General features: G+C 39.9%; 1 protein-coding gene across 1 annotated transcript in view; it reads left to right on the plus strand.

Annotated features, from left to right (window-relative positions):
- Positions 1 to 266: 266 nt before the first annotated feature.
- zswim6 (zinc finger, SWIM-type containing 6) overlaps positions 267 to 15,247 on the plus strand; it is a 79,981-nt gene continuing 65,000 nt past the window's right edge. The window contains exon 1 of the mRNA XM_055207472.2: positions 267 to 800. Coding sequence (XP_055063447.1) covers positions 374 to 800 — 427 coding nt within the window. The 5' untranslated portion in view covers positions 267 to 373. The remainder of the gene's footprint in view (positions 801 to 15,247) is intronic.

Genomic DNA, 15,247 nt, shown 5'->3' on the forward strand with positions numbered 1-15,247 from the left:
TATTTTCTATAATCGCAGTCATTTCTGTGTTTATTTAGACACCAAATAAAACACGAGAGTTTTCCAGCTCACGTCGTGAACTTTTGACACTCATCATGACTCCAGAAAGGATTCGCCGACGCGAGAGATTTCCGCCTTCATTTCCTTTTTTAGCACGGCTACAGACACGCAGGCCACGCCCCTTTCTTAATTTGTCTGCACAAAAGACGAGATCAAAAGACTTGACAACACTCGGGAGCTCCGCCTCTTTGACCAAATAAGGCCGGGCTGTCCTTACACGGCGAACAATCGATGCTCGTCGCAACATTTTCCCTTCCTTATCCCGTTTATATACTACGGCGACTTCCGCCCTTGCCGTTAAAGCAGTGCGATCATGGCGGAGCGCGTTCAGCAGCCCCCAGCTAAACGGCTCTGCTGCCGACCCGGGTATAGTACGACGTGTAGACAGGGGCAACGATCCGGTGGAACAGTATGCGGCGGTTCGGGTTCTGGTCAAGGGGGATCCAGCAAAACCCAGAGCCCCGAATCGCTCCTGGACATTGCGGCGCGGAAAGTAGCGGAGAAGTGGCCGTTTCAACGGGTGGAGGAGCGTTTCGAGCGCATCCCGGAGCCCGTTCAGCGGCGGATCGTGTATTGGTCTTTCCCGAGGAGCGAACGGGAGATCTGCATGTATTCCTCGTTCAACACAGGCGGCGAGGAGAGCGCGTCTAGCGGGGAAAGCAGCGACGAGACGCGGTTACCTTTCCGACGGGGCATCGCGTTGTTGGAGAGCGGCTGCGTGGACAACGTATTACAAGTCGGTGAGTGAGCGTGGACTGAACCCGACAGTGTGGAAAATATATAAATGTGTTTTTTCCAGATACAGCCGTCAAAATACGATCACAAACGCTGGGATATGGTTTAGAAACAGGCACTGGAGTCGAATGAAAGGGGGACTATTGAATTTACGGCGAACAAAGGGAGGAATACAACGACAAAGGGTTTAAATCTCCCGACAGGGTTCAGTGCTTGGGATGCAGTTTCATTTCCCACTCGCATACCGACCGATCTGGATTATCGATAGATATTTAAGCTTGTGGAAAACGTTCAGACGACGTTAAAACAACGCTTTTGTATCGCTGCATATTTGTGCTCGAGATAAACAGCACGGAAGTGAAGCTCGGTGTCGCGCGAGGCATTTAACGTCTAAACAACGTTTTAATCGACTTTATAGTTATTCTGTCACCTCAACGTTGCTTTCCAGTTCGATTCAAATCGTTATCGCGCACCACTAGTCGTGTTTTCCTCAGAAAAACGACTGAAATGGTAAATCCGACGAGGCTCGTCTCGTCTTGTTTATTTTTCTGAAGTGAAAGCGTGTGGGGGGGCATTGGCGTAGTAGTAAGACGATCAACTGCTTGATGTAGAGATCGTGTCAACTAAATATAACGAAATATCGTCTCGTTTTAGGCTTTTGTGACTGTCTTAGACGTTAACACACACTATTGGTTTTGTATTTAGTTGGCTGCGCATATCAAATAGCCGTCAGGCATCTCTATTGAAATTGGCACTTTGTTCCCATTTTCATGTTCGTTTGTGTCTTTTCAGCTTTCTGTCAACCTCTAAAGAGGAAGGGAAACAAAAGCTGCTTTTTATTTTCTTTCACTGCGCGTTAAATGGAAAAGATTTGGGATGGGGTGGCATGAATGGCGATTTAAAGGCGCAGTGCCTCAATTTCTTTTTAAATGGCCCTTAACAATATGCATACGTTTCCAGCTGATTGAATGAGCCTCGTGACGTCAGCACGCACCTCGAACTGTATCTTAATTACATCTCAATTCGTGAGTAGCGTGGTTTGTTGTGTTGCAACTTTATCCACCTTTGTTTTGAAAGTCTCCGCAATTTGCCTTTTGATTTCGTGGCTCTCCACCCTTTGGAAACAATTCAAGATATTAATCGCATTACTGCCTTTTGTCATTTAGAATTGTAATGCAATCAACAAACATCATTTTCTGCATGACCGTTCCCCCTCCTTCTCCTCCTCCCGATAGAGTCCATAGTTTGTTTGAAGAGAGGTGCCTCAGCTGGGCTTTGTGCCCTCACCCTTCAGCCAAAATGGGTTACTGCTTCTACTAGCGCGCGCACACACATGCACATGCCTGTGTCTCTTCCTGAAGTCTCTAAATGGGCAGGCTGTCTTGGAAGATCAAGGGCTCTTGCCCCGTTTTCCAACAGGCTACGTGGAGCTCTCTGCTTTTGATTCGCTTTTCCCTTTGTGTGAACCTCATTCCGGGCTCAGGCGATGGGAAATGACAAGCTTACTCGCACGGGGAGGGTTCGCTGGCTGATTGCATCCCGGTATGGAATGCTCGGCGAAAGTAAAGCCACAACGTGATAAATAAAAGATGCAATCTTGCCACGCAGGCAGGGCCGGGGGGTCGCTTCCAGCAGACCCGGTGTAGCCCCTGATAGGTAGGGCTCGGCGTGACGAACGACGGGACGGGAATTTGTTTTCGTTTCTGTCATACACAGGGGGAAGGGAGGCAATAAAGCGATATATTTGTCAGTAAATATGGCCGTTTCTCAGGCTGTTGGCTATGATACTCTGTATTTACATACCTTGTCTTCTGAAGCATCTGATAGATATTTCAGTGGATGGATGAGTGTGTACATTTTCGGCTGATACCAGAAAGGAGGTTGGGTTTACAAACATGCATCATTCATGACCGTATACTCAGAATGCTGAATATTTATTTTTTTAAATAAATGTAAATATCCTTATCATGCATCCAGTCAGTGTTTACGTCAAGCCCTTGTTGCTGAAGGTTGTCATTTTATTGATCAAACCGAGACGCGGCGCTTTTGGCTGAAAGGTCATTAGGTTCAAGTTCAGCCCCCCTTTCTCGTCTTTTAGCTGTGTTATTATCAAATCATGCGTTTCCATCTGTTACTACTTTATTAAGCTATCATTCATGTAACGTTGATCCGATTAGTTTAGAATCTGCCTTTGGTTGTGTGGCGTTTGCCAATATGTTCAGCTGTTAAAGATCAATTGGAATTAAAAACAAATAGCATGGGATCGTGTGACAATCGTGCTAATAGCGTATCTTTGATGTGGGTGTTTTGTTACAAATTGTTACATGGAGAAAGAAAGTAGCATGCCATTGCCTATTGTGATGTCACTACTTTCTGTTGGTGTAATCGCTTGATGGTTAAATCTCAAAGCAGCCGAGTGATGTAATTTTCCATTATTATTATAGTACAAGTCAGGAAGCTTTGTGGCGTGTTCTCGGAAATACTTAAGGTTTTTGAAATTCTAGAATTGTAGAATCTTAATGGCAAAACCATGTGAACCCCAGAGAGGTTTATTGATCAGATATGAAAGTCAGTGGCAAAACGGCGTAATGATATAACGGAACAGAATAAACTGATTTATTTATTGATCTCACATCAGTGGAGACACAAATTTCCATCAATCTTATTAACCCACAAAGGGTGTGTTTGAAAGCAGACACGCGAAGCTCGGTGCACACGACTCGTACCTAATGTGTGTTTGTGAATGTCGAGCCGGCCTGGGCTCTCTTGCGCATTTCTGTCATTCATACACACAAGTGCAAAATTTAAGATGTACAACTTAAATCTTGCATGGGGTTGTTGCTTTTGGGGCCGACTGGGAGGGAGCGTTAGTGAGATGGGCTTAGTTTGATGGGATTAAATTTAAAGTCTGAATGACCGTAAGGTAAAATTGATCTCGTGGCGTCTGTGGTAGTTAATCATGCTGTTTTTGAGGAGATACAAATGTTTGTAGGATAATGTTAACATTTTGTACAGTACACACACAAATGTTTTCCTTTATACGTGATTGTGGTTCATTTTGTTAGCCAAATCAATGATAACTTTTCAATTATCATCAGAAATGCTGTTTAGTGCTGTCTTGTGTATGTTGCTTATGCATGTAGATTTTGTTGTTTTAGTTTAGTTTTCCTGTTATTGGCTTTTTATGCTTCATTTCTGAGCTGTTTTGAAGTCAGATTGACAGTAAGCTCACAGATTAGCACCATGCATTGAAAGTTAAAGCTCCACCCACAATACTCTTTGATGTGCTTTGAGGTGGAGGGCATAAGATTTGCCAAACTCAGCATTTGCTGTAGTATGTCAAATACTTCAGATATAGGGTTGTTTAGTGATGCGTGTTATTTTCAGAGTTTCATTCTGTTGAATTTTCGTCTGGCCTAAATGGCACTTTATTGTATTTAGTTTTGTATTTAGAAATTTGAATTCTTAAGCACTTGTCAGATGAATGCTAATCTGTGTTTTGATGGTTAAGTTTACACATTTAATTCTATTATCTAAATGGTTGATTCTGGGAATAAAGAGGTTCATATGTGCTTTTAATGATATGATGTTGTTGGGCAGGATTATATTTCTCTTTATTAGGAAGTTTGGTAACACATTACAATAAGGTTGTATTAGTTAACCATTAATAAATGCATGAACTTACATGAACAAACAATGGACAATGTTTGTTAATGTCAATATAGTTATTCATGTTAGTTCATGGTGCATTAACTATGTTAACAGCAACAATGTTTGATTTTAAAAATGCTGAAATTAACAGGAACTAAGATGATGTAAAAGTATTGATCATTGATAGTTCATGTTAGCTAATGCATTTATTAATTGTTAAAGGGACACTTCACCCATTTGCATTAAGCTTAGAACCCCAGTCATGTTTTTGAATGATCATGCATCATTTCCTCAATTGCCGCTGAGACAGAAGAAATGCAGATTTCAGTGTTGTGCTTCCTTCTTTCAATGATGTAAAAATCATCATTTTGCATCATTGAAAGCAGGAAGTCCAATATCTTTGTTGAGGGGTTAGACAACAAACACCCCTTTTCTCGCTCAAATAGGCACCAAATGCGAAATGTATGTTACGTTTCGACCACAAATATGACACACTTTCAATAAAGATTAATGTTTCTACGGGTGAAATGCTCCTTTAACACATACAACCTTATTGTAAAGTGTTACCGGAAGTTTTTATTGGTTTGATAATAAGAAGCAGATTAGGTGGGTAATCGTGTGCTGCCCCAGTGAATGATGGGAAACATAGATTTGTGCCACTAGTTTGTTGTCAACAATCGCAATAAATAATGTGTTTACTGAGATGTTTACTATTCTTCATCATGAGGACACAAAAACCTTACAAACTAAATTGTACTTTTGACATTTTTAAACCAGTTTAGGTCCATTTTTGTGATTGTGTTTGGGTTCTGCTAATAGATAACATCATTCTTCTATGAAAGTATACAGCTTTTCAGTAATGCATGCATCCAATGACTCTGATGATTTTAATATTGTAACGCTGACAGAGAAAGATCACATTACATTTATTAGGCTTTGATAACTATTAGTGCCAAATGGTCTGTGTATGTTATTATATAAACAATAGTACGTAGAATTGATCAGGAACACTATATAAATATACTTCAGTTCATTTTGAAAGTGCAGAATAGTGCTAGGCCAATATATTGCAGAGGCCGATATATCGGCCGATATTTGGATTTTTTTTGCCATTGGCCGATAAATCTTTTCAATTGGCCAGTAAATTTCTCTATGACTTAAATTTGATGCTTGTATTGAAAAGACACTCAAAAGTATCGCTAAATAAAAAGCCAAAGTCTTACAGACAGTAAAATAACCAATCATTATTCACTTCTTAACATGATGTTATGTTGTGTCATGCACAACACTACACTAGTTCAACACACTTATTCAAACAGTACCGTGAGATGTCAGATCCACATTAATTATGTTTTGGTTTAAGTTCTTTAAAAGGTTATATTTATAAATGTTATGCATAACAAATGTTTATTTAGTTTCACCAATTTTCTGTTTGTCGCCTATTTACTCAGGGTTTCCCGCAGCACTTTGCAGTTCGGGCGGCCCGCCTAAGCTGGGAAACCCTACTGCCTTAACTAGGTCATCTAAAAATATATATTTTAGCTGCGCAAAAGGCCGTTAAGTTCATCTCGGAGAATAGCGCGGATGCGCTTCACAACGCGAGCGGGTACGTGCCCCACACGGCCGAAATGGCGTGGTCCGTCACTGTCTGGAGGATAAGTAGCCAGTTGACAAAACATCTCAGAGAATAGCGTGGACACGCTTCACACCGCGAGCGTGCACGCGTGCCACACGTAATCAGTTTTTACAATCTTCGCGCTATCTATCATCGTCCGCCAGACGTTCTACAACATCTGCTTCAGTTTGTTTTTATTAACCCTTTAGTTTCACTTCATCACACAGCTATTCCCGTTATAGGTATCTGTTAAAAACATTTTATTCATTAATAATCTAGTATGTGTTTGTTTTCTGTCATAGTTTCTTCAAAATTAAGCTTTATTTTAGTGTTTTTAATAAAAATATTTTCATTTTCATCATGACGCATACGCCGCCCTTTTGATTGACGTCCCCATCCCTACCACCTTAACTAACAAATTTTCTGCGTGAAACCCTGTTACTGTAATAATGTTTGTGTTATATCGGCCAATTGGCCTTACAGCTTTCTTAATATCGGCATCAGCCATAAAAAAAATCATAGCGGTCGACCGCTAGCGCAGAATGCCTTGAGACGCCAATGAATTTTTATTTCATCAACCCAGCCTTGCTTCATTTTGTTTTTTACCACTTGTACAGTCACACACTCCTACACAAAGTCTGAGAGGTCAATTATCTGCAGCATACAGTAGGAAGTCAGCAGTCATTTTTCTGCAGCGTCAAGCGTTTGACCTTGTTCTGGAGGATTGTTGAGTTCCTCAGTATGCTAATATCCGTACACACTCGAGTTTGAGAGCAACATCGCAGTGAAGTAACCGAAGCGGATGAAGGAGTTTGACTTCTGATTGGTTCTTCTCTACAGGATCATGGTGCCACGACAGACAGCCCTTACATCATTATTTAATAGCAACCTTCCTCATTTATCCACTTATTATTTTGTAGCCTAAAGTCAGATATTTCTGAGCAGCCACACTTTGTGTGCGAGACAGCGTGGCGTGTGGAGAGCAGACCAAACCTGTGATGGACTGAAATGTGGTTCACTTCCCAGCGTCTAAATACTTGAGCAGAGACCAGCGCCCTGGAAGGGTGGCGTTTCTCTCTGGGTGGAGTTTCGTTTTGGGGATCTAGGCCCTCTTTAAATAAAAATCTCACTTTATTCTTGGTTTGACTTTTAGGTTTGAATAGGGACTTGAAAATAAACCACCTTATACAGTTTATATATGGTTATTGATGTTTCAATTTAAGTTCGTATTGTTGCATCTTATTTTAATGTGTGTCAGGAAAAAGAATAAATTTGGCTAACCATTTAATTTGCTATAAAAGCTAGTTTATATCTATAGGATTATAACAATAACATTAAAGCTATGAAACCAATATGCACACTTTTAGGAGTGCAACTAAATAGTGTTTTCAAAAAATGACTCATGTGCTTGATTTCCGCAATGTGTGTTAACGTGTTATCGTGCTGGAGTTAATAATGTGCATTTTCGAATTGACTGGTGCAGTGCATGCAGCACATGCGCATTCAGCATGAATGTAAGATGTAGAGATGTGCAGCTCCGGCTCGATGGAGCAAGTAATCTTTGCATGTGTTGCTTTGTTTCTTGGACACATACAGTGTCTTTTGTTCTTATGTTAAAGATGCACATGTGATTCGCTGTAATTAAGCCCGTGTGTGCATATGGCGTTGTCGTATATAATTTGTTATGCTTGACTTCCCCATGAATATCTCACTTGAAATTATTGGAAATGATTATTGCGCTCTCTGATTTTTGGGGCAGTCATGCAACTCGTAAGCCTCTTTGTCTATAAAGTTATTATTTGCTTTTCTGCTTGATATCTTTTTAAAGAAGCCTGTCTTGGTTAAATCTGACTGATGGACTCACTCGGCCTCATTTGCTCCCGCACACAATTGTCTGAATCAATACATCCAGTCGAAGATAATGGGTGATCATTCAAATGCATGGCAATAAGCAATGCCAGAAACTGTCGACGTGTTTTCCATGCATGCATTGACTGTTTATTAGCATTACTTTAAATGCAAATAGAAATGCGATGTTGTTTTACACAATCAATTTTATCAGGGTGACGGTAAAGAAGAGGGTTCAAGCAACAATTGCGGTCAGCAGTTTTACAATGTTGTGATTTTGCTAATTTTGTATTTTTTTTTCCAGATTGGTTAGTTTTGTAAGGTCAACTAGGGCTGTCACGGTTATGAAATTTGGCGAATGAGAATTGTGACGATTAATTGCCTGTTTTATGGCTTTGATGATTATGGCGATTAATTGTCTGTTTTACTGCTTTGACATTTAATTCTCATACATTTTTTTTCTTAGTTTATGAAATAATTTTCACACATTGTTGCGATTTATTTAAATTAAATCTTTTGCAAGGTTTACCTGGCAGTAAATATTAATACACATAACATATATTTAAAAGTAATCTGATACTGTCTCGTTTATACAGAGGCTGCAGCTCCCCCTGGTGTTTTTTAAAGAGATGTGCAATCATTGCGGTGATCTGGAATCATCATGATGAGGTGAAACAATTGCAATGAGACGATTATTTAATCATTGTGACAGCCCTAAAGTCAACATGAATCAACTTTATTCATGTTTTATTTTATGATACATAATCAATTGGTGTATGATATTCGAAATGGACAAAAGGTTTGACGTCAAATTCAAATCTTTCTACTTTTTCCAGAAACACCTGACTGGATTATGATGCGCATCTCTGTTTCATATTTAAGTCCATTTTAAAATAGATTAAATGTAAAGTCCACTCGTTGAATATCTTGTTTCACTAGGAAATATGTGCGATTGAAAAAGCAAAAGGATTTGAAAATAATCATGTTTCATGTTGACTGTACAACCAGGAATTGAAAAGTAATTTGGACTTTGTGGTATTTATTTGTATGATCTGGCAAAGATGTTTATAGTAAATATGTAGCCTCTTCATGCTATTGTGAATTTATATTGGGTACTCCGAGTAGTAAGTATAAGACATGCATTAAAAAAGTGCATAATATTATAGTACGTTGTCTCCTATCCTAGCATAGCCATATACAGACCACGCTTCCCCTTTAAGAAATTTCCTTCGCTAACCTTCAACATGCACTTGAACGAGGGGGCATGGGAAGTCTAAATATTATTAGCTTATTCTCTGGTTTGTTTCATAGGGAGATGTTTGATGGGAGAAATCGAGACGGAGCGTCTTTAATTGCTTTTAGGGCTGCAGCCGTATGGGTTTTTTGTTAGTTAATATTTAGATAATCTCTAGACTCCAGACCTGCGGGAGAGTTTTCTACCACCTCTTCATCCATCTAATGCTGATCTGTATTCCGCCGTGTCCCTCCAGCACCATTAACCTTCACTGAGGGTGAGGAAGAGGGGGGCGAGGAGTCGTATCGTGGGGGAAGGGATAGGCTGGCTTGCCTTACCTCGACCGAGGGCTCTCTGATCTGTTTGTTTTCCATTACACGGCTTCACGCCCTCCCCGTTCTCCTGGCCTGCTTTCGCGGCAGACATCAGGGCTCACCGCACGTCCATACGGCACCAGGCCCTATAAAAAGGCTGGAACGTTGAGGCCCAGTATTCCTGGGCTCGTGGTATTGGACTCGAAGGCAGGGAATTACCTCAAAAGCCAGATTGCCTGTCCTTTCTCTAATCCAGGCTGCAGTGAGACACTACCGTGGTTTGGGTTTTGGACGGGTACCCCGAAGCGCGCTGACGCACAAACCGCGAGAGTCCCGCAGGGGAACGGGCCATAAAACAGACCGTCGGATTCCAGGAACTCCGTCATATTCCAGGAACTCCGTCATAACCTCTCCTGCTCCATATGTTATGAGGTTTTGGGATCGGGATATTTATCACGTATCCTTACCGTACCACGGACCCGTTGTTCGTGGATGGCGAGGGCCCTATCAGTCTTCATTATCTAGGCCGCAGCTGAGACCTGGAAAGCGTGCGGTGATGAATGAGACCTTTAAGTTCACATTAATAGCTAACTATTGCTCATAAAGAGCTTTAGATTGGCTCTCGTTGGTTGATTGGTGCGGTGTACTTCGCTAATGTCTTTGTGTCTCTTTGAAGAGGACAAAGAGGCTTTACATACGCTTGCCCTGCTTCTGGTGTGCTTCGAGTTCTTCAAAGGCCGTAAGCATTGTAAAATGCAAAACCCATCAACTATCATAGCCAAGATGGACCTTTAAGTCACCTAACAGTCATGTGGCACTTTATAATGTATTTAAAATAAGATGGTTATCTTGTCAGAAGTTTAGCTGCAAAACAAATAAGCTGTTCCTGAAAATATGGTGAGATATCGGCACAGAAATAAGAACCTGCAAGAGTCGCAATTTTCATGCCGTATCATGCACTGACCTGGTTGTCGCTCATGTGATTTTAATACTATCTGTTTTTACTTTCTAATAATGATATAATGAAACTAATCATAAAAGAATCATCAGGTGTGTCTGTGCCTGAAGTGAATCGAGACGATCAAAATCTGTTTTGGCAAGCCAATGTCTGTTTTTTTTTTGCGCAAAATAATAAATTTAATAATAATTTCAGTGTTTTTTTTAAAAGTAAATGTTTGAGTATTGTATCTTAAAAGCTTCGTATTTACAGCAATAAACACACATGACACATTTTTGACATTTTTATGTTCATGACCACTTTGATGCTCTAAATATCAAAATGAGATTATGCGACTTTGGCTTTTGGATGTAGCGACATTTCACCGTGATTCATTGAGAAGCATAGCAAGCATTATTGGCTGATATATCGGTGTACCCCTAAGATTAATCCAGGACTAGGCCTTAGTTATATTAGGACATTAAGTAGGGGCTGCGTAACGATTAATCGCAACTAATCGTTAGCAGAATAAAAATTTCTTTTTAAGTGTTTTTTATATTTTTTATGTCATTTATGTGGGTGTACTGTGTATAATAATTATTTGTGTATATATAAATACACACATAAATGTATAATTTTAAGATATTTTTTAACTATATAAAGATATAAATTATATAAAATGTAAATTTCATTTACACACGTGAATATATATATATATATATATATATATATATATATATATATATATATATATTAGGGATGTCCCGATCCCACTTTTTCATTTCCGATCCGATTCCGATACCAGAATTCCGTATATCAGCCGATACCGATATCTGCCCGATACTGTTGTAATTAAATGTGTAGTGCTTTTTGCTACATCTAGCATAATTTTAAATGTTAAAATCAATTATTTAAAATGATTTACAAGTTACAGGAAACATTAGTAAATATTAATCATTACAGTGTTTAGGTGAACATATAATAGACGTTTGATCAATTAAGTATGCTAAATAATTTTTCTTAATTGCATAAAACTGTCATAGTAAAAAAGCTTTAGTGTGCAGATGGTTATTTTGGGAATTATGCGCTTTACCGGACTTTTTATGCACATTTCGGGTGCAGAATTGATGCGCCTAAGTCATATACTGGGCTTTCTGGTTGCTTATGGGCTTTCTGGGTGCAGAAATGATGCCCTTGAAGCAACCTTTCATGGGAATCCTCGCACCGCAATGGAAAGTTTATAACTGTTAAAACACAAAGAGAATAGTTGCGTCGTGTGCTCAAGACAAAGTGAATTGCATCCATTCGGCGGCTTACTGAGACTTTATAAAATCAGGTCTTTAAAAAGCCTGCAGTTATCTTGTGTTTGCGTGTTTGAATGACGCGTTTCATCCGTCCGCTTTACCAGTGGATTATTATCTCAGTTTGCGAGTAAGTTACAGTACAGTGTTTCTGTAAACTTAAAGATCTTTAAATGTGCGTTTGTCCCTTCACATGAAGCTATTGCGTGTATTTAAAAACTTTAAATATAGTGCATAAACGTTTATGGTGCTTTTATAATACGTTGTCCTTTTAATAGCTTGTCAGTAAAAACCACGCTAACGCACATATCGGAGTTGGATCGGTCATGTTCTCGGTCCTCGATCCGATGTCCGATCCAGCCAAAAAGCCCGGATCGGACCCGATACCGATCCAGCATATCGGATCGGGACATCCCTAATATATATTAGTAATGCAAACAAAAACTTTTATTCTGCAAACGATTAGTTGCGATTAATCGTTATGCAGCCCTACGTTTAAGTAGTTTCTACAAACATACCTATTAAAAAACATTACTGGTGTGCATCAGAAAACAATGTGACACAAAACAATGGTGCTGATATACAATAAAATTGTCAGTGCAGGCTGTTTTAAATTGAGACCGCCCCTGCGTTTTAGTCTGGGACTAGGATAAGCCCTGTCTGGGAAACTGCCCCATTAACAGCTTTTGATTTTTAAAAATGTATTAGTAAATGCTGAAATGAACATGAACTAAGCTGAATAAATGTTGTAAAAGTATTGTTCATCGATAATTCATGTGAGCTAATGTATTGACTAATCTTTACATTTTAACCGTAAATTGTTACCACACCATGAATAGCCCCTGTAACTATTACAACAGATTTGTGTGAGAAACACACCAACATTTAAGTTGTTAAACCTTTCTCCACCCAGGCTCTAAAATGGATAAACAAATGTATAGGTGTCACTGACGAGGCAAATCTTGTCTAAAGGTTCCCTTTGTTTCTTAATGATTTTCAGTCTCTTTCTCAACGTGAGAGTGAAACCCTGGGGTGTAAATCTGACTGTTAATCCCTCCCAATTTGTTAAGCGACCTTGGGTACTATGAAAGGCGCTATATAAGTCTAAGCTATTATTATTATTATTATTATTATTATTATTATTATTATGTTAATTGCGATACAATACAGTATCGGTTATCTTCGCCAGTGATACGTTATTTGCCGATACATTCTTCGTTCTTCGATGCAATTACAATTCAATTAAATTTTACATGTCTAGTAAAGCAGTTACATTTTTAATAAATCACAAATGTAAGTAAAATATATAACATCAACGTTTCATTAAACTTTTTAAGAAATGCACAATCTCTGTCCCAATTGGGACATTATAACAAACTAAGGTTAAAATTAAGGTTATGAAGGCAACAGAAAAAAGTCTTTAGGGTTTCAGCTGGTGCTGACTTTTTTTTGTCCAAACCATTATTATTTTCAAACCCACGATTTGCGTCCGATATCAGTCACAACATATTTCCCTGTGTTTTTGCTGCTAAAACTACTTTGTTGCTGCATTGCATTCACTTGCTGACACTAACACATGAAAATAAATAAAAATGCGCGCTGAAATGTGTTCCTGGACGTTACGTTAAGGAATGGCGACGCTAAAGGGCTCGTTATAGTCCTACGCCGTAGGTTCCGCATCGGTTTTCATTTATACTTTTGCGTCGTCGTTCGCATTGATGTGCAAACACACGCGCAGACAGTAGCAGCGCGACCGTCAAAGAAGAAGAAGCTTGGCAATTTAACCCACAAACGAAGAAGAAACAGCAACTTGTGTATGATTTGAGAAGACCAGCAACGATGGAAGTAAATAAACAGCGACTTTGGTTGCAGTTTGAGTTAAATCACTCCTCAACTTGGCTTATCTTTGTTATCACCGTTGCAAACGGAAATACCTATGACGCAGTTTTTTTACCTGACGGGAGGGGTTCTGGTGGACCAATCACATCACTTGCGGTCCGCGTAGATCTGACGCGTCGTTAAAAATTTTGCGAGGTGCACGTCAGGCTACGCAGAGCTACGCACAGGCTACGGATAACCTACGGCATAGAGCTTACACACGACTATAAATCGGGCTTAAGAGTGCCAAAATAAAGGTACCCCGTATCGACGCATCAGATTGTTAGAAATTTAATCAATGCATCGATCCATATCCATGTATTTTTACACCCCTAGTAAATAATTACATTACTTTTCATATATGCAGCTTATTTTTGGTGCATTAGCCCTTTAAATACCGCTGATGTAAATATGCTACAGACGATGCTCTGGTTCTATTGCAGGGGTGGAGGGGAGGTGCTGTTATTTCCCTGTTCTCTTGTTTTTTTTTTCTCTCTTTGTCTGAGAGCGTGGTTAACCTGACCATGCAGCAGAGCTAGCAGCTGTGTTCCTGGCGATCGGTTTCAAAAGCGAACCCAGGTCACCACTTATCCACCACTTCCTGCTTCAGCTCCCCCTTCTGGGACCCATGTGCTGGATAGACTTACACACACAGCAGCCCTCTTCCTCCGCCCCTGCCTTCCGTCTGCGAACGGCTCTAATGAGCTATGAAGAACAGAGAGTTTAACCTTCCCAGGGCCGGCCCTGCGCGAGCGTTTTTAGGTAAACAAAACAAACGCAGGCACCTTCAGGGGCCGCACATGCTCGCACAGGCCCTCGTGGGCCAACGTCTCACCCATCAGAAGCCAGTGAGAACCAGAAGTTCCTGAAGTGGAACAGGTTAAAGGGGAATAGCACAACACAGGGCTGAGATGAGCGTGGCCTCTTTGCTGTAAGTGCTTGGCAAAAGCTGCAGGCGGTACGTTGGGAGTAGAAGCGCGTGACGGCATGAATTTCCCAACCCAATCCCTATTCAGTCACCTTGCAATATAATCTCGCCCTGCTTAGATTCTTTTTACATGGCTCTGTTTTTTTTTTTTGTGAATGATTCATACGTGAACGTTATTTTAAAAGAAAAACTCAGCTTTTTTATAGGTGATGTCATCAAACCCTCCTCCTATTGGCAATGCCTGCTTCCGTTCCGCTCTCTCAACCTAGTTTTTATAATGTTACTTGGGAAATAACTGTAATTACTATTGTGAAATTGTGATGATTGTGGTCTAGGGCTGAGTATCTTTTCTGATTCTTAATGCTTGCATTTTAATAATGATAATATGGAAGTGAATGGTGCCCCAGATATGTTTTTCGAAATGTCTTCATTTGTATTCAGCTAACAAAAAAAGTAAATATAGTTTTATACAAATTTACATTTGACGTAAATGATGACAGAATTTTAATTTTTTGGTAAACTATCCCTTTAAAGGGGATAAAATAAAAATGATTATAAATAGTATGATTAAAGGTACAGTGTGTACATTTTTGCGGCATCTAGTGGTGAGGTTGCACATTGCAACCAACGGTTCAGTCCACTGCTCCCCCCTCGCTTTTGAAACACATAGAGAAGCTACGGAAGCCGCCACAGGACAAACATGTCATCGTTGGAGACAACTAAGTAAAAAAAGTATGTCCGTTAAG

The sequence above is a fragment of the Misgurnus anguillicaudatus genome, chromosome 12 (genome assembly GCF_027580225.2).
Source record: "Misgurnus anguillicaudatus chromosome 12, ASM2758022v2, whole genome shotgun sequence".
Classification (NCBI taxonomy): domain Eukaryota; kingdom Metazoa; phylum Chordata; class Actinopteri; order Cypriniformes; family Cobitidae; genus Misgurnus; species Misgurnus anguillicaudatus.